The 24,762-nt window shown below is 39.3% G+C and overlaps 1 protein-coding gene across 10 annotated transcripts in view; it reads right to left on the bottom strand.

Moving 5' to 3' along the window:
• MIPOL1 (mirror-image polydactyly 1) overlaps nt 1-24,762 on the bottom strand; it is a 310,690-nt gene that overhangs the window by 196,819 nt on the left and 89,109 nt on the right. For all 10 annotated transcript variants that reach the window (XM_037164780.2, XM_053672528.1, XM_053672526.1 and 7 more), the window contains 2 exons: nt 22,764-22,797; nt 22,334-22,504 (listed from right to left, as the gene is read on the bottom strand). In XM_037164780.2, the coding sequence (XP_037020675.2) occupies nt 22,334-22,504; nt 22,764-22,797 (205 nt within the window). The remainder of the gene's footprint in view (nt 1-22,333; nt 22,505-22,763; nt 22,798-24,762) is intronic.

Here is a 24,762-nt window from a genome sequence, read left to right as displayed (position 1 = left end):
TTGAGTTGGTTCCTGAAGTGGATTACACTCCCTAATCTCAACCTGCTTTTCCACAGTGACATTTCAAGTCAGAATATCAAGTGAGAAATTCATAACCAGGTCAGAAATGTTCTAAAACAGACTTCTAGGTCTCATTATATTTATCTTCTCAGACCTTAATTTCTGTGCTTGGTACAATAAAGAGAAAAATATTTTCTATCTCTAAATTAGTTATACCTTCTCTTTAGATGTGTTCTCTCTTAACACTTCTTGATCTTTCTTGCTGATATGTAATAAAATTTCTACCATTTATTTTTTCCTCCCATAAACCCAGATAAAAATTATACCCCAAAAATCTGGAATATATTGATACTACTAATTGCAATACCGTCAAAATTTTTCTTTCAAGTGTCTGTTTCTTTTGACTAAAACTCACAAGACCACTCTAAGACAAACAAAAAACGTTAATACATGGACTTACTAGTGTTTTATTGTCCGGGGTCCTGCCTTCTGTTACCCTACACTCTCTCAGTTCCTTCTGTATCACTCATCACTCCTCCTCCTCTTTATGCGAGAGAAAGTCCATTGCTCGTCACTGTAATAACTCCCTGGCCCTTCACCCACTAAAACGCCAACCCCAGTTAAAATCAGTACGACACCATGCTACACTCCAGATCTGGATGTTGCTAGAAGAAATCATGCAACTTTCCTGACAAGTTTTACTCTAAATTCATTACCCTTATTCTCAAATAGGCATTCTTCTCTTCCTGGAAATCCTATGTGTCTCTAGTTAGGTTCATTTATACATAATCCAAGACAACAATTTCAAATTATCTCCTTTTATATAAACCTTCACAACCATCCACTGACCCATCACACTGAGAATCTAAATTAACCTAGCATTTTCATTGAGAAAAAGGACACCCCACCCCTTACATTTATCAACTTGCCAGCATGCATCTACCCAAGTTCTCTGTATTCTTGTTGCCATAAAAGTAGTTTTCCTGTTCTTAGCAAAAGACAACTCTTACACTTACATTCTAGATCTAACCCCCTTTCAAACTCCTTATCTACACCAGGATTTTCCTACTGTAATTATCCTTTCACTCCCCTAAAATCACCTGTCCTTCTATCTTGGTTCATTGTCTTCAATGTACCAAATACATGTTCTAGAATCTCCCAATAAAAAAAAAATTCTTCCAGGACACCAAAGCCCCCTCTATATCTAATGCCAAAATTTCTATCTCCATTACAGGGAGGCAAAGCGTACACGTTCACTGTCTTGCCTTTTTCACTTTCCATTCTCTCCTCCAACTGTTCCCACGTAGCCTCTGTTCTGGACAAAACTCTTGTCAAGGTCCTCAACATCTTCCACTGATCAAATTAAAAATAACTACAGTCTTCCCTAAGTATCTGCAGGAGATTGTATCCCCATGGTACCAAAATCCTCAGATACTCAAGTCTCATATAAAATGGTGCAGTATTTGCATAAAATCTACACTCCACCCTCTTGTATATTTTAAACGATCTCTGAATTACTGTACTACCTAATACAATGTAAATGCTATATAAATAGTTGTTATACTATGTTGTTTAGAGAATTTAAAAAGTCTGCCTCTTTAGTACAGACACACATGTCACAGACCTAACTACATAATACACACCAGCAACAATAACTTTTTTCAACTATTTTTCGATCTGCAGTTGGTTGACTCCACTGGTGAGGAACCAGCAGATACAGGTGGCTGACTGTGTTCCATCCTCATCTGGCTTGACCTCTTTAACACCATTCCAGGAAAGTGATCACTCCCATCTCTTGCAAACACCTTCTTCCCTTGCCTTCAACCACACGGCCTTCAGTTTCCTTCTGCCTCATTTGCCATCCTTTCCAGTCTGCTAGGTGGGCCCAACTGCTAAATGTTGGCACATCACAGAACTTAGTCCTAGGCTCTTTTTTTCTCAATGATATTTTCTTATTTCATCTAGTCCCAGAGCTTTAATTATCTATATGCTGATGAGCTGCAATAACCAAGTTTCTGCTTGATATTTCCATTTGAAATCTTAATCATCTCAAATATACTACATCCAAGAGGGAATGTAATTTCCCTCCCCAAATATGTTGCTTTTTCCCCAAAAAAACTTGCCCATCACAATAAATGGAGCAAGTATCTACATTGTGTTCAATCCCAAAATACAGGAGCCAGACTCAATTCTCCCCACTCCTTTATGGCCAAATCCAATCTGTCTTCATGATCTGCTCACTGTACTATCTAAATATTTCCCAAATCTGTCTACTTTTCTAAATCTCTACTTGCTCTTCTGAGCCATTATCAGTTTCAAATTTCACTTGGACAACTGCAATAGCCTTTCTCCCTTAATATCTTCTGAATTAAGTTATAATTTGTACAACACTTCCTACCATGTCCTGTAAGACCTCACAGATTTGTCTGCTGCTTATATCTTCTTCTTCACTTGCTATTATCTTTCTTGCTCACTACACTTCAATCACATATAAGCTTGGTACATTGCCTTAAACACAGTAAGTGTGTTTCCTCTCCCTGGGCACTGTTGATCTTTTCCATAGTTCTCTGTGTGGCTGGATCCTCCTCTTTCAAGTCCAATCCATCATCCACGTTGACAAAGAGGTCTGCATTGATCACCCTATTTAAAGTGACAACCCCATTATCAATTACAGTTACTCTCCATTGTCTTTTAATTTTCATATCACTACCTTTATTCATTTGTTTACTATACGGTCATACCTCAGCACTCACCAGCTTCAGAATTTGTCAACCCCTGTACTCATACCATTTTGATGAGCAAAATATGTTGCAGCACTCAGCACTTATTTAGGACTTGGCACATTTGCTAGAACTGGTATGAGTCACATCACTGACCCGCAAGATAAAATGTTTCATCATTTGATACTCATCAGATTCAGCACTCATCAGGAGTCCAGGAATGAACTGATGACAAGTACCAAGGCACCATTGTATTTCCATATTAAAATGTAGGTTCCATAAGAGTAAGAATGTTCTATATTTGGATCATTGCCAAATTCCCAATGCAAAGCACATAACAGGTATCACATGAATGAATATGTCACTTATTTTAGTTCAGTGTATCTTAAAATAACTCTAAAATAGCTAAGCTCATCAATACACTGTCCTTAGGATAGTCATAGACACAGATAACAACAAACAGTTCCTATCTCCATACTGGTAGGGAAGGCAGGCATAAAATCAATTAGCGTTAACACAATGTGACAAGTACTGTAACAGGATACAATGTAAAATGTGAGTTCCAAGAAGATATTTATTGGTACTGTTTCATGTGGGAGACTTTATGCAAGAGATGAGACTTGAAATAGTAGGCAGACATATGAGCAACGAGTGAGGGAGAAAAACATACTTGAAGGTAGAAAGAGTCAAAAAGTGACAGACCAACTGTACTTTCTGTGCATTGCTCAGCTACCTTCCTAGAATTTTCTTCATTATATTACTAGACTGCAGTCATGTTTTCCTCTTTTTGGTTTATTTTTCATATTGCTGGGGCTGGAGCTTAATATTGGTATTGCTTGCAGGTTACAGAGAAAAAGGAACTGACATAGTGAAATATTTAAATGAATTTCTTGAATTTCCCCGATGATCACCCATTGGTCCTTCTATGTTTTTTTTAACATTTCAACGCTAGAACTGAAGGATCTCAGGATGAGTTTTCATTACAGCATTTGACAAAAAACAAAATGATGAAAAAAGCTGTGCTAATTATATTTTGTTTAAAGAAGGTACTTAAGTAATGTAGTATAATTTCAGCAACAAAAACAATAAATAAAAGTACAAGTTGATATAAAGTTTTGGTACTTGGGATGACTCACTTGCAAATGCAGTAGTGAGTGATGATTTTCTGCATGGTGTTCAGGTAACCGAAATTTACAATCACTAATTCGGTTCTGATCGCCCAACGAATGGAAACTAGCATATAGAAGACAACAAAGGAAAAGGAAACCCAGGAAAGGGCTGAAGGATGCTGAGATGTCTAACCTGTGAAAGGGAAACTAGTGCTAGTTTCTGCTCTCGTCTGCTTATGCTCTGATCCTAAAAGTTTTTTTTTTAATCTTGTAAGCTCCTTTTCATGTAATTCAAGAATTAATCATGATCAAGCCTGGCAGTGCAGAGTCCCATCCTTATCAGTTAGTGGGAATGAAACTGGTTCTAGAGCCATAGACATATCACCCATTACTCCTGGAGAAGATTCCAAACACCCATGTTCACAAAGAATTTACCACTTTCTTCCTTCATCATGCTGTACTGCACATCTTGTTTTACTGTTTCAAACATAATTTACTAATCCCTCTGGCCCATTTGGCTAAAGCCCACATCCCAACCTGATTCCCCTGCCTAATTTATTTAGCTCTCAAAAGCTAGGCCCCTCACCTATGCACCAGATACTAGCTGCGGTCTAATTAATGAAAGTCTCTACAATGTTACCCTATCGACTACAAGGATCAATAAAGCCTAAAGCTTCCTGCTGTTAGGCCTTGCCTATGTACTCATACCCTTGCCAATCAAAACTAACCTAATTTAGCCAGAACTCTTTAGGAATGGTGTGAGGGTTAATTTTATGTGAAAGCTTGACTGGGCCACAGGATGCCCAGATAGTCGACTAAATATTATTTCTGGATGTGTCTGTAACATTGTTTCTGGATGATATTAACATGTGTAATAGTAGACCAAGTAAAACAGATTTCCCTCCCTAATGTGGGTGGATCTTATCCAATCCACTAGAGGCCTGAAAGACTGAATAAGAAAGATTTTTTTTTCTCTGTGTGTTTAAACTGGGATATTGGATCTTCTCTTGCTTTCAGACTTGGACTAGAACTTACATCATCAGCTCTCCTGGTTTCCAGGTCTTCAGGCTCAAAATGGAAATACAGCATTGATGCTCCTGGGTGTCCAGCTTGACCAACTGCAGATTTTGGACTTCTCGGTCTCCACAACCACATGAACCAATTCCTTACAAAAAAATCTCTATCTCCCATTGGTTCTGTTTTCCTGGATAACCCAGACTCATACAAATGGTCATCTAAATTACTATAGCTCACAATCAGGTCAGCCCTGAAAGCTAATAAATTGCCAGTCCTGGTTAGTTCTATGATTCTTCTGTTGCATACTGATGTCTGACCTGGATCCAATTGTGTTTCTAAGACTAGCCTCTAAGAATTAGAGTATTATCGGTCACATAGATGCTTGAATATATTTGAAGCAGTATAATATAACAGTCAAATGCTGAGGCTAATAATAGTAACAATGGCTAGACATTAAGAAGAAATGAATATTTGGCCAAACTGAAAAGTAGTCATAAAATTCCTCACTTAGTGGACAGCTTAAATAGAGAGCTTCTAGAGTCCTATAAAACTTAAGATCCAGAAAACTTAGTTAAAAAGGAAGTTTCTAAAATAGGTTAAAATTAGTTTTTAAATTAGTTAAAAATAGGTATTTCTAAAATTTTAATAGAATATGCAAGCATTAATAGCCAAAAATGACAAAAAGAACAAATATGAGATGGTAAAACAATTCCTTAATCAAACAAATGCTAACTATAAAAATTTTAATTCATCCTATGAAAGATTCTAAAACTTTAAATTCTCTGTTTGAAACAGAAAAAGACACAGAAGAACTTGAATAAATAAGAGCATAAGCATTCATCAGAAAAAGATAAGATTTTAATAGGGCTACTTCAAGTAAATAAATGATTTTAACTTGATTTAAAAAATAAAGTTAAGCCCTGGCTGGTGTAGCTCGGTGGATTGAGTGCCGGCCTAGGAACCAAGCAACCACAGTTCGATTCCCAGTCAGGGCACATGCCTGGGTTGCAGGCCAGTTCCCAGCAGGGGACACACAAGAGGCAACCATACATTGATGTTTCTCTCCCTCTCTCCTTCCCTCCCCCTCTAAAGAGAAATTAATAAAATCTTTAAAAAAAATAAATAAAGTTAGTAAGTGTATCAAAATCAATAAATAATCACAAAATTTGAAAATTTCCAATGCTACATAGAAGAAAGAAACTGGTAAATTTATCCTGGTACTACAAAGAAGACATAGTCCAATTAAAAAACATCTGGCCCTGGCCGGTGGCTCAGTTGGTTGGAGCAACATCCCACACACCAGAAGGCTGTGTGTTCAATTCCAGGTCAGGGCACGCATTTACACTGCAGGTTAGATCCCTGATCAGGCACATAAGAGACACAACCAATTGATGTTTCATTGATGTTTCTCTCTCACACTGATGTTTCTTTTGCTCCCTGTCAAATTAACAAATATCCTCAGTGGGGATTAAAACATAAATAAAAATATCTGATGCTTAATAATACTTTTAAAATTAAACTGAAATTTCTGTTGACATTCTTTTCAAAAATTCAAAATTTCAGTCTAATCATAAGAACAATCCAGAAAATATTTGATAAGTATCCTTAAACTGTCAAAGTCATAGAAAAGAAACAGAGGAGACTGGGCAGACAAGACAACTAAACTCAATGTACTTTCCTGAAGTAAATCTTGGCACAGAAGGACTTTACTGGAAAAGCAGTAAAAGCTGAATAATGCCTGGAATTAATAGTAATGTGCTGATGGAGGTTTCTTCATGCTGACGAATGTTGCACACTAATGTGAGGTGCAGTGTGCACTACTGTGCACTACTGTGCACACTAACCAGGCGATACTGAAGCTGGGTGCAAGGTGCATGGACACTGTGTACTGTGCTATCTTTGAAACATTTCTGCAAATTGAAAACTATTCCAAAATAAAACAGTTTAAAAATTCATGTAAAAAAGTTTCCATTAAGAACTGTAAGACAGTAATTTAAAAGTTTATCTTTACAGTGATTGTGACATAAATTGTAATGCATACCACTTGGGACAAAGAGCTTGACAAATATGTAAATAAAAATAACTAAAATAAATAAGAATTGCTTCTCCATTGAACATAATAAATATATGTATACAGTGATAAATAATAACTTTATAAATAGGGACATGATGGTAAAATAACCAAGTATCAATTTCTTTATATTTTAGACTATGAAAGGCAGTAGGCAAATAAAAGAGGAAGTGGGAATGAATAGCAAGCAATATTTAATTAGGCTCTATGTGTTTATTTTTAGTTAACTTAAAAACTAAATGAGAGAACATCAAATGTTTGACTTTATACTGTAATTATTTCCAAGTACATGAAAATAGGTTTGGCTATCTCTTCAACAACACATTGAATGATCCAACACTAAATACACTTGGCAGAAAAACACAATGGTAAAAACAGTCGCCTGTCTTAAAAGTTTAAGGACTGTTTCCAATTCTAATCTGAAGATAAATGTCAGATCTTCACATCTAGATGGGATGAAATCATTTGTGGGAGAACAATGCTCCAGCCAAGAACAAGAAAAGCCAGATAAATTAAAACATAACCTGAAGGCTGCTGCAGAGTGACTAATTGGTGGGAGAGGTGATGTGAAGATCTGCAGTCACACACCCCCCCCCCCGCCCCCAGTTTTAAAAATGGAAGACATGGGCAAGGACAGAGACATCAGGCTTTAACCACAGAGATGGCTCCTGATGGAGGACAGAGAAATTACCTGTATTTCTGACAGTTATACTGAAGTGACAAAACTGGAGATTTGAGAACTGTTTCTGCCTTAAATCATTTGCTAAATCCCAAACCTGCAAGCAGCTTCAAGTTAAAAAAACTAACTCCTAAAACCTCTGAGAAGAATAAGAGTCTTCCACAGACGTGCAATGCTGAGGAGACGTACAGGGAAATACAGGACCTGTCAGGAGTACTGAGTACACAGCTCTCAGATGGGGAAGGAAAAAAGTGCAGGGTGAACCTCAAAAAGACCAAGACTTACTAAAACACCAGGCTAGTATCCATGAAAGATATTAAAGAATTTTAGGAGGAAGAAGGTGGGGCGAGGTAGTGGGGAGCAGATTCCACCCCCGCTACACACTGCAATAAAACCTAGCTGATCTACAGAGGAACAGAGTTAACAGCCAACAGTAGCCCAGCATATATGAAACTAGGAGACCAAAAACTGTAGTGGACACTGGAAAACCAGACAGTAAGGAGAATGCTTCAGGACAATAAGGTCCCAAAGACCAGCTCAGGGACCAGCTTAGGGACCAGCTTAGGGACCAGAATGGCTGCAGCCCCAGGCTGGGTCAGCCAAAGGGTCCTTGGGAGAGAGCCCAGTCAACTGCTCCCTTCCCTGCCAAACAAGGTTTGAGCAACACCAGGAGAGACCTGGTTGCCTGAAGTCGCAGAGAGGGGAATAAGGACTATGTGGCAAAAACACAGGGGCTCGTGAGAACCTGCAGAGTCTGTGGTCACTGGCTCAGGGGAGTTGAGAGTCTTGCAGTGATGGGCCCTGACCCTGATAGTCCCTGGTCTGGCTGAAGAATTGGGCTGTGCAGAGCAGCAGGCTTGAGTAAAAGGAATTTCTTGAAAAGAAAAAGTGAGTCTTCTGGCCAAGATGGAAGCTTAGGTGGAAACACTGTGCCTCCTCACACAACCAAAATTAAGGACAAGAAAGAATTAGAAACAAAAACACAACCATAACACACAGAAAATCGAACTATACTGAAGTCTGACAACCATTCAACCAGACTGGTAAGAGAAGCAGGGTCGGCAGCTGGTGGAAAGGGGTTGCAGCAGGAAAAGGTGGTGGCTGCCAGACCTGGGAGCACTGGCGGCATGTGGCTGAATGCAGTCACAAATTCACACGCAGATAAACTAGGCAAAAACAGGCAGCGAGAAAGACCATGCAACCCAGTGCCCCAGCACTGGGAAATACAGCCTAAAATCACTGATTGAAAAGGAGCTGAGAGAGACTCCTAGCCTCACAGGAGAATTTGTTGGAGAGACCCTCAGGATCCTTAGAATGTACACAAGCCCACCCACCTGGGAACCAACACCAGAAGGGCCCAATTTGCTTGTGGGAAGCGGCAGAGGGGACTGAAATCCAAGAGAGTGGAACAAGCACCATTGTTCCCTCTCTGACCCTGCCCCCACATACACCATCACAACCCAGCAACTTCGGTTGACCGGCCCTGGTGAACACCTAAGTCTCCACCCATCACTACATAACAGGCACAACCTCACCAAAAAATTATGGCTCAAACAGAAGAACAGAGGGTCTTCCACCAAGATAGAGGCATAGGTGGAAACACTGTGTGTTCTCACATAACCAAGTTTAAAGACAACAAAGTTTTCGTACCAAAAAATGCAGCCAAGACACATAAAATTGAACTATATGGAAGTCCGACAATAAAGGACCATTCAGCCAGACCGGTAAGACGGGCAGAGCCAGCAGCAGAGCTGGGTTGAGCAGGAAAGATCCACCGGACCGACCCAGGAGCATGACCCAGACACAGGCTGCTGTGGGCGGATCCCAGGTGTGGAGTAGCAACAGGTGGACCCACTGAGGACACAAGGCGGCAGGCTGATCGCGGCCACACATTCGCAGGTAGATAAACCAGCAAAGGAGCAAGCAATGAGACAGACCACGAGCAATGAGAAAGACCTTGCAAGTCCAACAGGGGGAAGCAACACAGGGGACCGCATTGCCCGCCTTTGACTGCGCCCCCACATACAGCGTCATAACCCAGCAACCTCGGTCGCCCTGCCCTGGTGAACATCTAAGGCTCCACTCCTTATACTTAACAGGCGTGAACAGACGAAAACATGGCTCAAGAAGAACTCAAAGCCACACAGCCGATAACACTAAGTGACCAAGAAAAAGCCAAACATTCAGATGCACAGTTCCAAACACTGGTGATCAGGATACTCACAGACCTGGTTGATTTTAGTCACAAATTAGAGAAACAAATGAAGGCTAAACTAATTGAAACGATGGAAAATGCACAGGAAACCAATAGTGATGGAAAGGAAACTGGGACTCAAATCAAGGGAGTGGACCAGAAGGAAGAAAAAAATGACCAAACAGAAATATATGAAGAAACAAGAATTCCAAAAAATGAGGAGAGGCTTAAAAACCTTCAGGACATTTTTAAACACCCCAACATCCGAATTATAGGAGTACCAGAAGGGGAAGAGAAAGATCAACTGGAAAACTTATTTGAACAAATAACAAAGGAGAACTTCCCCAATCTGGCAAAGGCAATAGACTTCCAGGAAATTCAGGAAGCACAGAGAGTCCCAAAGAAGGTGGACCCAAAAAGGAACACACCAAGGCACATCATCATTATATTAGCCAAGATTAAAATGAAGGAGAGAATTCTAGAAGCAGCAAGAGATAAGGGGACAGTCACCTACAAAGGAGTTCCCATCAGACTGTCAGCAGATTTCTCAAAAGAGACCTTACAGGCAAGAAGGGGCTAGAAAGAAGTATTCCAAGTGATGAAAGGCAAGGACCTACATCCAAGATTGCTCTATCCACCAAAGCTTTCATTTAGAATGGAAAGGCAGATAATGTGCTTCTCAGATAAGATCAAATTCAAGGAGTTCATCATCACCGAGCCCTTATTATATGAAATGTTAAAGGGACTTATCTAAGAAAAAGAAGTTAAAGAAACATGAACAGTGAAAGGACAACAAACTCACAGTTATTAACAACCACACCTAAAACAAAAGCAAACTAAGAGGACAGCTAGATCAGGAGTGGAAACATAGAAATGAAGATCTCATGGAGGGTTAGCAATAGGGGAGTAGGAGGGGGAGAAGGGGGGAGAAGGTACAGAGAATAAGTAGCATAGACAGTAGATAGAAAATAGATGGGGAGGGCAAGAATAGCATGGGAAATATAGAATCTAAAGAACTTGTGACACATGGACATAAACTAAAGGGGGGAGAATGTGGGCGTGGGGAGGTGTGCAGGGTGGAGCGGAATGAAGGGGGGAAAGAGGACAACTGTAATGGCATTATCAATAAAATACATTATTAAAAAAAAGTGAAAAGAGAGACACTGTTGGGGAATTCTCCTACAACAGCTGCTCCGGCCTCCTCCCCACCCGACCGGGCAGCAATCCCGAGGTTGCAGGGAAGGTTGTATGGTAGGCCCTGTGCTCCCCCATAGTACTGGGAAGGGTGCTCGGACAGAAGCAGCCTGTCCAAGCGCTTGGGAGCACACAACTGCACACCAGCCCACAAGGGTACCCCCAGGGGACAGAGTGCTCTGAGGAAGGCCTGGATCCTACACCCAAGGCACCAGGCTACCTCTGGGGAAAGCGAGCTTGCTCGAGGCTGATTGAGCGCAGATCCAGAAGGGAGAAAGGCCATACATATCACCCGTCACGGTGCTACAGCCAGCAAGACCAGAAAAACCAATATGGCAAGTTTGAAACTAACAAGAGGCTTTTTTTTCCAGTAATTTTTTATTTTTTAATTTATATAATTTTTTATCTTTCTATTCCTTTTCCTCTCTTTCATTCTTTCTTGTTTTATTTCTTCTTTATTTCCAATTTTATCTCTTCTTCCTCCCTTCCTCTGCTTTTTTTAAATACCCACAAGTGAGACCCAAAAACCTGGAACCGTGAAAAGACCACAGTCGGACCCAAAGAGGGAGCATCTCAACAGCTGAGACAGTGAGACAAAATTAACTTTGCTATTACAGAGAACTTACAAGTTATTACGTATTTGCATCATTATTTTCTCTTCATTATTCTTACATCTATTATTTTATTAGTATTTTTGTATTCCTCTTCTTTCTGTATCGTCTTCTTTGCTTAGCTGGTTACATTGTATCATTTGACAGGTTTCCTCTTTTCTCTCTTCCACAGTGTATTGCTAATTTACTGTCCTTCACGACACCTGTGTTCCATTAGCACACTACTCAAGGTCCGATACTCCCTATTTTTGTTATGCAGATCACATAGATTCTGTCATATAATTGTTGCTCAAATATTATTGTAAATAACAGCTGTTCCATACAATTGAAAATACTTCACAACACTCCTCCCAGATCTTAGCCCACTTCATAGTTTCCTGAACCCTATTACTGTAGTGGTTAACTATTCTCTCACAAATTACACCAATTTACTATTCTTTACTCCCACCTTACCTCAGAATCTGATCTCCCACACCCTCACTGTTTTCTACATCCAATTCACAATCCTTCCCTCCCCAACAAGAGTCTTATCTTCATTCCATCCTTTCTGAGAAGTGGCTAGTTGGGTGGAACATCACGGTTAACACTATACATAGCCACAGGATGTCCTATCTCTTCTCTACTGGCTGCTACTGTAAATATCATAGAATACCCTTTTGCTGTCTTAAACTATTTTGCCTTCTTCCTCCAACTGATCACAAAAAAGAGTAGATGGAAGTGGTGAACAGCAGGATACCCACTGGAAGAGGAAACCCAACAACAAAGAAACCACTAACAGATAACAACAGAAGAAGGTGAAGGAGAAACGAGAAACCACACAAACCTCAACCCAAGACCTATCTGGAAATACAACTAAATAGTGGAGAAACTACCCAGTACGAACAAACTGAGTAATAGCAACAGAGAAGTCCTCAAAACCTTGTACACATAGAAGAACCAACTTCAACACAACCTGCCCTCACCAGCACAACACATTACAAGAGGTGGTAGACAAAGGGATGCTCAGTTAACCAGCTGTTGGGAAGGACCCACCAAATAAAGACCCCAAAACAACCAAAACCCAAACCCAAACAGAGAGCCAACTGAAACAACAGCCCAAGACCAGTGAGCTTGAGAGATCAAGGAGACTACACCACTGAATCTCATAGGTATTCTACCACAGAAGTTCACACCATAAACCCAGGGAGCCAAAACAGATAAATTTAAGAAGCCTAAGCTAACAAGAAGAGTCTCACAAACTATGGGAAGACAAAGAAACAATCCCCAAATAAAGGAAAGGAGGAAGCCTCAGAAAGAATGCTAAATAAAATAGAGGCAAGTCAACTATCAAATACTGAGTTGAAAGCAGTGGTCACCAAGAAGCTCAATGAGCTCACAATGAACTACCAGGAACTGGAGGGAAACTACAACGAAATTACCACAAACAATATCAACATGAAAAAGGAAACAGAAACTATCAACAAGGGCCAAGAGAAAATGAAGAATGCAATTTATGAACTGAAGAACACAGTGGAAGGAATCAAAAACAGGACTGATGAAGCAGAAGATCAGACCAGCGAGCTGGAGGACAAAGTAGAAAAAAACACCCAGAAAGATCAGGAAAAGTAAAAGAGGCTCAGAAAGAATGAAGAGAGATTAAGAGAACTGCAAGACAATACAAAACGTAATAATGTCCGTATAATAGAGAAACCAGAAGGACAGGAAGAAGAGCAAGGGACAGAAAACCTATTTGAAAAAGTAATGATGGAAAACTCCCCAAATTTGATGAGAAAAATTCACACAAATCTAGAAACACAGAGAGTCGCAATCAAGAGGAACCCAAAGAGGCCCACTTCAAGACACATCATCATTAAAATGGCAAAATTCCAAGATAAAGAGAGAATCTTAAAGGCAGCAAGGGAAAAACAGAAAGAAACATACAAGGGAGCCCCAGTATGGTTAGCTGCTGACTTCTCAATGGATATGCTCCAAGCGAGAAGAGAACTGGCAAGAAACATTCCAAGTAATGAGAACCAGAGGCCTGCAACCATAGCTACTTTACCCAGGAAGGCTCTCAATCAAGACAGAAAGCCAAAAAACCAGCTTCCAAGACAAAATAACTCTAAAAGAATATGCCTCCACCAAATCAGCTCTGCAGAAGATGCTAAAAGGACTGCTTTAAGGAAAGGAAGGAAAAGAGACAGACAGAGAGGAATACAGGTACAAAAATGGCAATGAATAAGTACCTATCAACAATAACCTTAAATGCAAATGGATTAAATGCTCCAATCAAAAAACACAGAATAATGGAATGGATAAGAAAGCATGACCCACATATATGCTGCTTACATGGGACCCACCTCAGGACAAAAGACCATCACAGACTAAAAGTGAAGGGCTGGAAACAAATTTTCCAAGCAAACAGATAGGAAAAAAATCCAGGGTAGCAATACTCTTATCAGACAAAATAGACTTCAAAAAAAGGGCCATAAAGAGAGACTCAGAAGGAACTTCATAATACTCAAGGGAAGAATCCAATAAGAACACATAAACATTGTAAATATATATGCACCCAACACAGGAGAACCCAAATATATAAAAAAAAATCTTAGAGGACTTCAAGAACGATATTGACAGCAACACAATTATAGTAGGGTATTTTAACACCCCACTGTCAAAAATGGACAGATCTTCCAAACAAAATATCAACAAATATATTGTGGCATTGAACAACTCCCCAGATGAAATGGACTTAACCGATACATATAGAGCCCTTCATCCCAGAGAAGCTAAATATACATTCTTTTCAAGTGCACATGGAATATTTTCAAAGATAGACCACATGATAGGACACAAAACAAGCCTCAACAAATTCAAGAAAATTGAAATCATACCAAGCATTTTTTCCAGCCACAAGGGACTGAAACTGGAAACCAACCCCCAAGGAAAAAACCCAAAACATCCCAAATCATGAAGATTTAATAGCATGCTATTAAACAATGAATGGGTCAAGAATGATATTAGGGAAGAAATCAAAAAGTTTCTGGAAACAAATGAAAATGAACTCATTACAACCCAACACTTATGGGACACAGCAAAGGTAGTCCTCAGAAGAAAGTTCATAGCAATACGGGCCTACCTAAAAAAGATAGAAACATTTCAAACAACCTAACCTTTTGCCTACAAGAACTCGAGGAAAAACAACAAAGAGAGCCCAGAGCAGGTAGAAGGAAAGAAATAACCAAGATTAGAGCAGAATTAAATGACATACAGATGAAAAGCACAATTCTAAGGATCAATGAATCCAAGAGCTGGTCCTCTGAAAGATAAACAAAATTGACAATCCTTTAAGCAGACTCATCAAGAAAAAAAGAAAGAGGACCCATATAACCATAATCAGAAATGAAAGCTTACAACTGACACCACGGAAATAAAAAGGGTTGTAAGAAATTACTATGAAGAACTGTACGCCAAGAAATTTGAAAGCCTAGGTGAGATGAACAAATTTCTAGAAAAATATAATCTTCCAAAACTCAATGAAGAAGCAGAAGGCATGAAAAGACAAATAACAGCAGAAGACACTGAAGCAGTAATAAAAAAAACTCCCGACACACAAAAGCCCTGGACCAGATGGTCTCACAGCAGAATTCTACAAAGCATTTAAGGAACTAACCCCTATTCTTCACAGACTATTCCAAAAAATCCAAAGTGATAAAAGACTCCCAAACTCTTTTTTTGAAGCCAGCATCATCCTAATCCCAAAACCAGATAAAGACACAAAGAAAACTTCAGGCCAGTATCACTGACGAGCATACATGCTAAAATTCTCAGTAAAATATTGACAAACCGTATCCAACAATACATTGAAAAGATCATACACCATTATCAAGTGGGATTCATCCCAGGGATGCAAGGATGGTTCGATATTTGCAAATCAGTAAATATAATACATCATATAAACAAAAACAAAGACAAAAATCATATGATCATATCAATAGATATGGAAAAAGCACTTGATAAGGACAGAACCCATTTATGATAAAAAGACTCAGCAAAGTGGGAATAGAGGGAGTATTTCTCAACATAAAAAGGCCATATACGAGAGACCTGCAGCCAACATCATACTTAATGGGCAAAAATTAAAAGCTTTTCCACTAAGATCAGGAACAAGACAAGGTTATCCACTTCAACCACTTCTATTCAATATAGTTTTGGAAGTTTTAGCCACAGCGATCAGACAAGAAAAGGAAACAAAAGGCATCCAAATCAGAAAGAAGGAAACAAAACTGTCACTGTTTGCAGATGACATGACAGTGTACATGGAAAATCCTATAGATTCCACAAAAAAAAAACTGCTTGACCTAATACATGAATTTGGCAAAACAGCAAGATACAAAGTCAATATCCAGAAATCAAAGGCATTTTTGTATACTAACAATGAAAAAGCAAAAGCAAAAATCAAAAAAAATATCCCATTCGATAACAGCAAAAAGAAAAATAAAATACCTAGGAATAAACCTAACCAAGGAGGTAAAAGACCTGTATGCAGAAAACTACACAACCCTGAAGAAAGAAATCAAGGAAGACATAAACAAATGGAAACATATACCGTGTTCATGGATCACAAGAATTAACATCATCAAAATGTCCATACTACCCAAAGCAATTTACAGATTCAATGCAATACCTATTAAAGTATCAATGGCATATTTCACAGATATAGAACAAACACTTCAAAAATTATATGGAACCATAAACACCCCTGAATAGATGCTGCAATTTTGAGAAAGAAGAACAAAGTAGGAGGGATCACAATACCTGATATCAAACTGTATTACAAGGCCACTGTAATCAAAACAGTCTGGTACTGGCATAAAAACAGGCACATAGACCAGTGGAACAGAACAGAGAGCCCAGAAATCAACCCCACTCTCTACGGTCAATTAATATTCGACAGAGAGGTCAGCAACATAAAATGGAGTACAAATAGCCTCTTCAACAAATGGTGTTGGGAGATCTGGACAGCCACGTGCAAAAACATGAAACTCAAGCACCAACTTACACCATACACAAAAAAATATATTCAAGGTAGGTAAAAAATTTAAATATAAGCTGTTAAAGTCCTAGAGGAAAACATAGGCAGGAGCAAACATAGGCATGTCCCCTAGAGCAAGGGAGATAAAGGAAAGAATAAACAAGTAGGATCTCATAGAAATAAAAAGCTTCTGCATGGCCAAACAAAACAGTATTAAAATAAAAAGAGAACCAACCGTATGGGAAAACATATTTGCCAATGATACCTCAGACAAGGGTTTATCTCCAAAGTATATAAAGAAGTTACATGACTCTAGTCTAAGAAGACAAGCAACCCAATTAATAAATGGGCAAAGGACTTGAACAGACCCTTCTCCAAGGGGTCCTCCTTGGAGGACTCGGGATACAGAGGATCCAGAGACATATAAAAAGATGCTCAGGACTTCCGCCAAGATAGAGGTTTAGGTGGATATGCCGTGCCTCCTCACACAACCAAGTTTAGGGACAACTAAGTGTTGGCGTCAGAAAACACAACCAGAACGCGGAAGACTGAACTTTTCGGAGGTCTGCTAACAACAAATTCTTCAGCCCGACCGGTAAGGGGCGAAACCGGCATCTGGTGAGGGGTTGCAAAGGAGGGCTCGGTCAGACCCGGGCGCAGAATCCAGACGCGCGAATCCAGATGCACGGGTTCCAGGCCCAGGATTGGACCTGGTGAGCGACCGAGTGACCCACCGGGTGAGCGACTGCGGAGGAGACAGTGGGGAGGCGGTGCAGCGAGTTGACTGCGGTTGCCTACCTGCGGGCGAGCGAGGGAGTGGGCGGTTGGACCGGCCGCCGCGGTAGAGGGCGATGCCATTTCCCCGCTCTGACCACGCCCCCACATACAGCGTCACAACCCAGCGACCTGGGAGTCCAAGGCGCAGCTTCTCACATTTAAAGGGCCAGAACAGACCAAAAATGTCGCAGGAAGACCTCAAAGCCCCAGAGATAAATCTAAGCGACGAAGAAATAGCAAAACTCTCAGACGCACAGTTTAAAACACTGGTCATCAGCTTCCTCACAGATCTGGTGGATTATAGCCACAAATTAGAGAAACATATGAAGGCTAAATTAAGGGAAATGAATGGAATTCCACAGGAAACCCATAGAGATGAAAAGGAAACTGGGACTCAAATCAATGGAGTGGACCAGAAGAAACCAAATAATGGCCAAACAGAAAAGAGTCAAGGAGCAAGAATTCAAAGAAATGAGGAGAGTCCTAGGAACCTCCAGGACATCTTTAAACGCTCCAATATCCGAATTATAGGGGTACCAGAAGGGGGGAAAGACACAACCACCAGTGGAAAAACTATTTGAACAAATAATAAAAGAAAATTTCCCCAATCTGGCAAAGGAAATAGACTTCCAAGAAATCCAAGAAGCCCAGAGAGTACCAAAAAAGTTGGACTCAAGAAGAAACACATCAAGGCATATCATAATTACATTAGCCAAAATTAAAATGAAGGAGAGAATCCTAGAAGCAGCAAGAGCTAAGGGGACAATCACCTACAAAGGAGTCCCCATCAGACTGTCAGCAGATTTCTCAAAAGAGACCTTACAGGCAAGAAGGGGCTGGAAAGAAATATTCCAAGTCATGAAATCTAAAGACCTACAACCAAGATTGCTCTATCCAGCAAAACTTTCATTTAGAATGGAAGGACAGATAAGGTGCTTCTCAGATAAGACCAAATTCAAGGAGTTCATCATCACCAAGCCCTTATTATATGAAATGTTAAAGGGACTTATCTAAGGAAAAGAAGTTAAAGAAACATGAACAGTGAAAGAACAACAAGCTCACAGTTATTAACAACCACACCTAAAACGAAAGCAAACTAAAAAAACAGCTAGATCAGGAGTGGAAATATAGAAATGAAGATCTCAAGGAGGGTTAGCAACAGGGGAGTGGGAGGAGGAGATGGGGGGAGAAGGTACAGAAAATAAGTAGCATAGACAGTAGATAGAAAATAGATGGGGGGGCAAGAATAGCATGGGAAATATAGAACCTAAAGGACTCGAGACACATGGACATAAACTAAAGGGGGGTAATGGTGGGGTTGGGGGGGCAGGGTGGAGGGGAATGAAGGGGGGTAATAGAACAACTGTAACAGCATAATCAATTTAAAAAAATAAATTAATTAAAAAAAAAAAGATGCTCAATATTGCTATCTACCAGAGAGATACAACTTAAAACTACAATGACATACCACTTCAAACCGGTCAGAATGGCCATCATAAACAAAGCCATGAACAAGAGGTTGGGGGAGGGGGCGGCAATATTTGGCCCAGCTAGGGATGCCGAAAACTGCTACAGAACAACAGGGGCCCCTCCCAAGGACAGAATACTAATATCTACTGGGCTCTTCTGTCCGCTGCCAATTGGAAAGACATCTCTCAATGCCAGAGATCTGTGGAAAGGAAACGAAATGTTTATTTAATGCTGTTCAGGCCTAACGCCTCCACTAAAATATCAAAGTCCTTTAGGGTATATACCTACACACACACAGTGCTCCCTTCTCCCACTGTCCAAACTCCGGGTACCGTGAATCAGGAAAACAGCACATGTCTGTTTTTCCAGGCCGCTAGTATCATCAGCTGTGTTGACCGTCAGGCAGGATCTAATCCAAAGTCATGTGGCACCCTCTCACGGTCCACTGGCAAGAGTTCTTTGTACCACGTTCTAGGCAAAGTCTCTCCTGCTTCCCAGGCCACATGGCCAAAGGAAGCATTCCAAAGCCACGTGGGCCTCTTCTGGCGACGCTGCAGGGGTCCACACTCCACCAAAAGTGTGTGGCTTCCTTCTTCACCTGGCTGCAGGGGTCCCCATTCTGGCAAAGCCAAGTGGTACTCTTTCACTCTGCTCAAACTGCGTGGCTCTCCCTTTCACCTCGCCAAGAGGGGATCCTTACTCTGCTGAAACCTCATGGCTCTCCTCAATGGCTGCAGGGGTCTGCGCTCTGGGCAAAACCGCATGTTTCTCCCTCTCAGTGGACTGCCCTGTCTAGGTTTAAATCTCTGCACCCATCCTCCTTTGCAGCCCCATTTCCGACTCCTTGTACAATCAGTTACACCTGCCAGGACTCCTGTATCGTTCCAAGTTAACTGGGATGCCATCATTAGTCTGGGCAGGTGTGGCCCCATGGCATGGAGCCAATCAACTCCAAGCTCTCACGCAGGTGCTGTAACTCAGGGGACCTGCCCCCAGTTACATCCTGGGTAGAAGCCACTCCCTCCTTCCTGGCTCAAAGGAAGGCCATAGCTATTTAACGTATCTATGGAACCAGTTAAAGTTTATAGATATGTTAAATGACCATTCCAGAGATTAGCTGCGAAACTGTTGCTATGCAAAACAGCTCTCAATGGCCCTGGCTCCATTTGTCCCTTCCCCCTGGGCTGGGGTGGGGAGGAGATGAGGACATCTTACTATTTCCTGGACACCCTGAGCTCTGGACCCCATCCCAAATCCTTTTTTTGGGGGGCGCCCCCCTCCTGGCTTCACCCCGTTACACAACCACTATGGAAAACTAAGCATGGAATTTTCTCAGAAAACTAAAAATAGACCTGCCTTTTGACCCAGCAATTTCACTGCTAGGATTATATCCTAAGAACCCTGAAACACCAATCCAAAAGAACCTATGTACCCTGATGTTCACAGCAGCACAATTTACAATAGCCAAGTGCTGGAAGCAACCTAGGTGCCCATCAGTAAATGAATGCATCAACAAACTATGGTACATTTACACAATGGAATTCTATGCAGCAGAGAGAAAGAAGGAGCTCCTACCCTTTGTAACAGCATGGATGGAACTAGAAAGCATTATGCTATGTGCAATAAGCCAGGCAGTGAAAGACAAATACCATATGATCTCACCTTTAACAGGAACCTAAACACAAAACAAATAAACAAGCACAATATAACCAAAAACAATGGAGTAGAGAACAGGCTGACAGGGACCAGAGGGGAAAAGGGAGGAAATTTTTGGGGAAAAGGGGAAGGGTCTACATGAACAAATATAAAGGACACATGGACAGAAACTAAGGGGGATGGAAATGGAAGGGAGGTGGGGAGCACTCCCCACTAAGGTTGGGGGGGTGGATTGGGATGGGAGTAAAAGACAGAAAACTGTACTTGAACAACAATTAAAATTTTAAAAATGTTAAAAAATTTTTATACTATGACAGAAATGAACTAATAGGAAATATTTTATGAAGCAGGAGAGAAAAGGGATAGCTGGTTAAATGATCATCTTAAGCAGGCCAGAAAAGACGTTAATGAGTGTAGAAATAGAGGTTGTCTTAAACAGATGCATGCAGGAAAAAAAAAGAAACTATAAAAGTCAAAGAGAACATATGAGTGCAGATGCAGGTAGGCTGGTGGGTGAAGTGGTTGGGACAAGCAGCTCTTTTTTCATTTGGAAGGAGATCATAGATATCTGAGAAGAGAGGAAAAGAAATAAAATAGTCCTCTAGAGGGAAGAGTAAATGGACTAACAAAAAGCAAGAAGACTGTCAAATAAGACCAAGAGCGTACTTGAAGACAGTGGTCATAAAACTAAGGGAAGTTCAGCTGGCAGACTTATGTGATATTGTCCTGCCATATAAATCTGTGAAGGTATAGGCGAGATGGAAAGTTACATTTATAAGGATTAGGTTTTGCTGGGTGAGTAACACAAAGACAGAGAGAGCCAAGAGAAGTAAGGTCATATTATATTCAAGTTGCTGATAATTAGAGTGAGCCATGACATTTAAGCTAGATAAAGAGGGTAGTGAGGACATAACAGGTCTGAGGGCTAGGAATAGATGGGGTAAGATCAACAGAAGTAGGTGCCAGTAAAGCTGAAAATTTGCTAGAGTCAGAGTTCTAGAGTAAGTGAGCTAAAAGATATTAAGTGGTGGCCAGAAAGTGGGATGCTTGAAACTGAGACCAGATATGGAAAAAATCATCTACAAAGATATTTAAATCAGCAAGAATTATGACAGGAGTAGGTTAAAGAAAGAGACATGAAAGATCCTGAAACCTGTAAGGAATGAGGGAAGGGACATAGGAGTGTGTACATGATGGCAAGAGGAGTATGTCCTGGGTGGTACAATCTGACGCCTGAGCTTCAAAGCTGGAGGTGCTCATAGGGGAAAATGAAACAATGATCTAAAAGCACTAATGAGGGATAAGCCTCTGCGTCCACTGGTGTAACTGCCACGTGTGGGAATACGATCACCACTTGAGAGGACCACCATGGATGCCGTGTCCTCAGGGAGGTGGTCAGGTTTCAGTCAGAGCAGGAAGGTGGACTCGATGTTCAGGAAAGAATGCACTAATAATCTGATTCATTTATCAATATTTACTACAAGACAGTGAATTAGTAATTGGGAATAAAAAAGTAATAAAGATATAATCTCAGCCCTCACAAAACTGTAAGTCAAGTACCAAGTCTCATATATGAGTGATTACATTAAAAAATATAATTATATTTTTATAACAAGCTGGCAGTTTATTAAGAAATGAGGATGCATGTATTTGAAGAATGACATAACAAAATATGTGATTATTTTAATATATCTATCATTGCGATATTATTTATATAGTAATAACTGATTTGAACTAAGCATACATGGGCAAAAGTCATTTTTTAATGGTAAAGGAGGGGGAAATGGTTAAGTATATGCTTTTACAGATACATGCGGTTACCTGAGACAAAGCAGCATCCCGTTCTTCTATCACTGCATTCATTTCTTCTGCAGTTATTCTCTTTTTACATGCCTTGGCCTTGTAGATTCTATCCACAATTATAGCTCCATTCTTCTCAATAGCTATCCCTGTGTCTGCATTGTTTATTCTGTTCAGTAATTCCTGTAATGTCTACCAACACCATTGTATGTTAGTCAGACATGAAGTTTTAATATATTTTATTTAATATAGGGTTTTAATTAATAGACACATGTGAATTGTAAATTGACTGAGTGAAGTTATTGAATTTTCATATTGCAGCAAAGATGTACATTATTAGTGTGTCAATTCTTCTTTTTCCCACATCTTAGTTCTTGAAACCCACTCAATTGAACTTAAGCCTCTAAGATATAAGACTGACATCAAGAAATCTCCTCAGAGAATGGCTTACCATGTCATTTTCTTCAGGGTTAATATTTTCTAGCCTAGAAAAAAGGGACACAGAAAGCCTGATCAGTAGCATTTCCTTAGTGCAGCAAAATGAGTTCGCTTTTTAAATCTTTAGAACCTCTAGTAATTTCATTCGACTAGTCTTTAGAGTCAACCATGACACTGAACATATTAAAGTGCCACCTGCTCGACTCCATCTTTCAATAATGCTCCATATCTTCTGCACTGACTTCAGACTGTTAAGTTATTAATGTTTACTGCTATATATGACTACAAGGATCAATTGTTCATATGTGCTTAGATGAAGAAAGTTCCCCAGTGATGGAAGCACTCATTCTCATCATTATATTTATTCCTGGACTTTCCATTCTCACCAGAAAGTGTATTCCCTCTGTTTTTTTGACATCATCACAAATAAAACAAGCCAAGTATTTTTATTACAAATTTTAACTATGTTACCTCAAAAGCAATGACAAATAATTACTACTAAATTTGACCTGAAAAATCTCCTGCTGCTACCTCTTTAAAATAAATATACTATATTGAAAGGCTGACCAAAACTGAACCACATTTTTAGAAGACTAATATTAGTTTCTCTTTTTAATTACATACATACATACATATATATATATATATATATGTATATATAAATAAAATTATTCAATTAGAGACAAAAAAGCAAGTTAGATCCCCTCATAAAATTCACTTTTGTGAGTCACAGTGCTTACAGAAATGACTGTTTATGTCAGTAAATTGAAGAAATTTACTAAAAAGAGAAAAAGAGTTTAACAAACATATCTTAGAAAATATCTATAATACAATTTAGGCAACCATTAAATTAAATGGGTAAATTAAATGAAAGTCTCTAATTGGCATTAGTAAAATGCTACAGATTTTAGAAATATCAATTATTTTAAAATTATAGTAAATATTCAGATACTCAACTTGCTGATTGTGTAAGAACCTGCCCCCAATTTCTATGCTTCTATGATTTAACATTTACCACCAAAAAATGGACACTAGGAAGAGATAATAGAAGACACTTAAAAATTTTGCTACAAAATTGTTCCAAACCCTACAGTTCAATAAAATAACTACATTTATGGAAAGTATGAATTTTTGAACACTATATCTTAACAGAAAGGAAACATCAAAAAACCATTTCTATACATACTTAAGCTGCATAGGTTAACAGGAAGGTACAATAATTTTGAATTTCTAAATTTATTCTGTCTCAAACTACTAATGTCTGCTTGGATTCACATTTCAACAATGGCAAACACTCTCATCTTTTCTCTTTTTTCTCACAAAAGAAACAAACACTCTCCAAATATCCTGCTTCATAAAACCTTGTTCTGCAAGAACTGTGAAGATAATCACTTGTTTTTTACTCAATTAAAAAACATAGTGGAAAAGTATAAGATAACAGAATTCTTACAGTTATGTATGATCATGTAAAAGTATTTGAAAAACAATAGTGGCATTTAACCATTAGTTTCTGGTTGGCTAAATATGATTTTAAAGGGAACCATATGTGGTGAGGAATATGTACATTAATGTTGTTCTTTTTCAATGAAATTAGACTAAGTTAATTATGGCAACTGCCACAGAAGACTCAATTTAAGTCCTTAAACTTCATAATTAATTTATTAAACTTGATAATTAAAAATGTAAAAAGATACATTAAAATTGAACATTTAGATTGGTAGATTACTGGCAACTTATGCAAAAACATTTAGTTCTTAAAGTTTAAGATTTTCCTTTTCTGTTTAAAAGCATTACACATGATCTGAAAGAAAAATAACAGTATAGGTAGGTTACCTAATATGTATATTCAAAATATCAACACAACAAGAAGCTTATGGAATTCCTATATAATACTTATGTTTTTTTCAGACACTGCAATGTGAAAAATTACTTTAATAAAGGTGTTTTAAAGTTTTAAATTAGCATCTTTCAACAAAATATGGTTAAGATAATTATATGTATTATAATATCAA

Source organism: Artibeus jamaicensis, unplaced genomic scaffold (genome assembly GCF_021234435.1).
Source record: "Artibeus jamaicensis isolate MK-2021 breed Jamaican fruit bat unplaced genomic scaffold, CSHL_Jam_final contig_760, whole genome shotgun sequence".
NCBI classification, from domain to species: Eukaryota; Metazoa; Chordata; class Mammalia; order Chiroptera; family Phyllostomidae; genus Artibeus; species Artibeus jamaicensis.
This window is presented reverse-complemented; position numbering and strand designations above follow the sequence as displayed.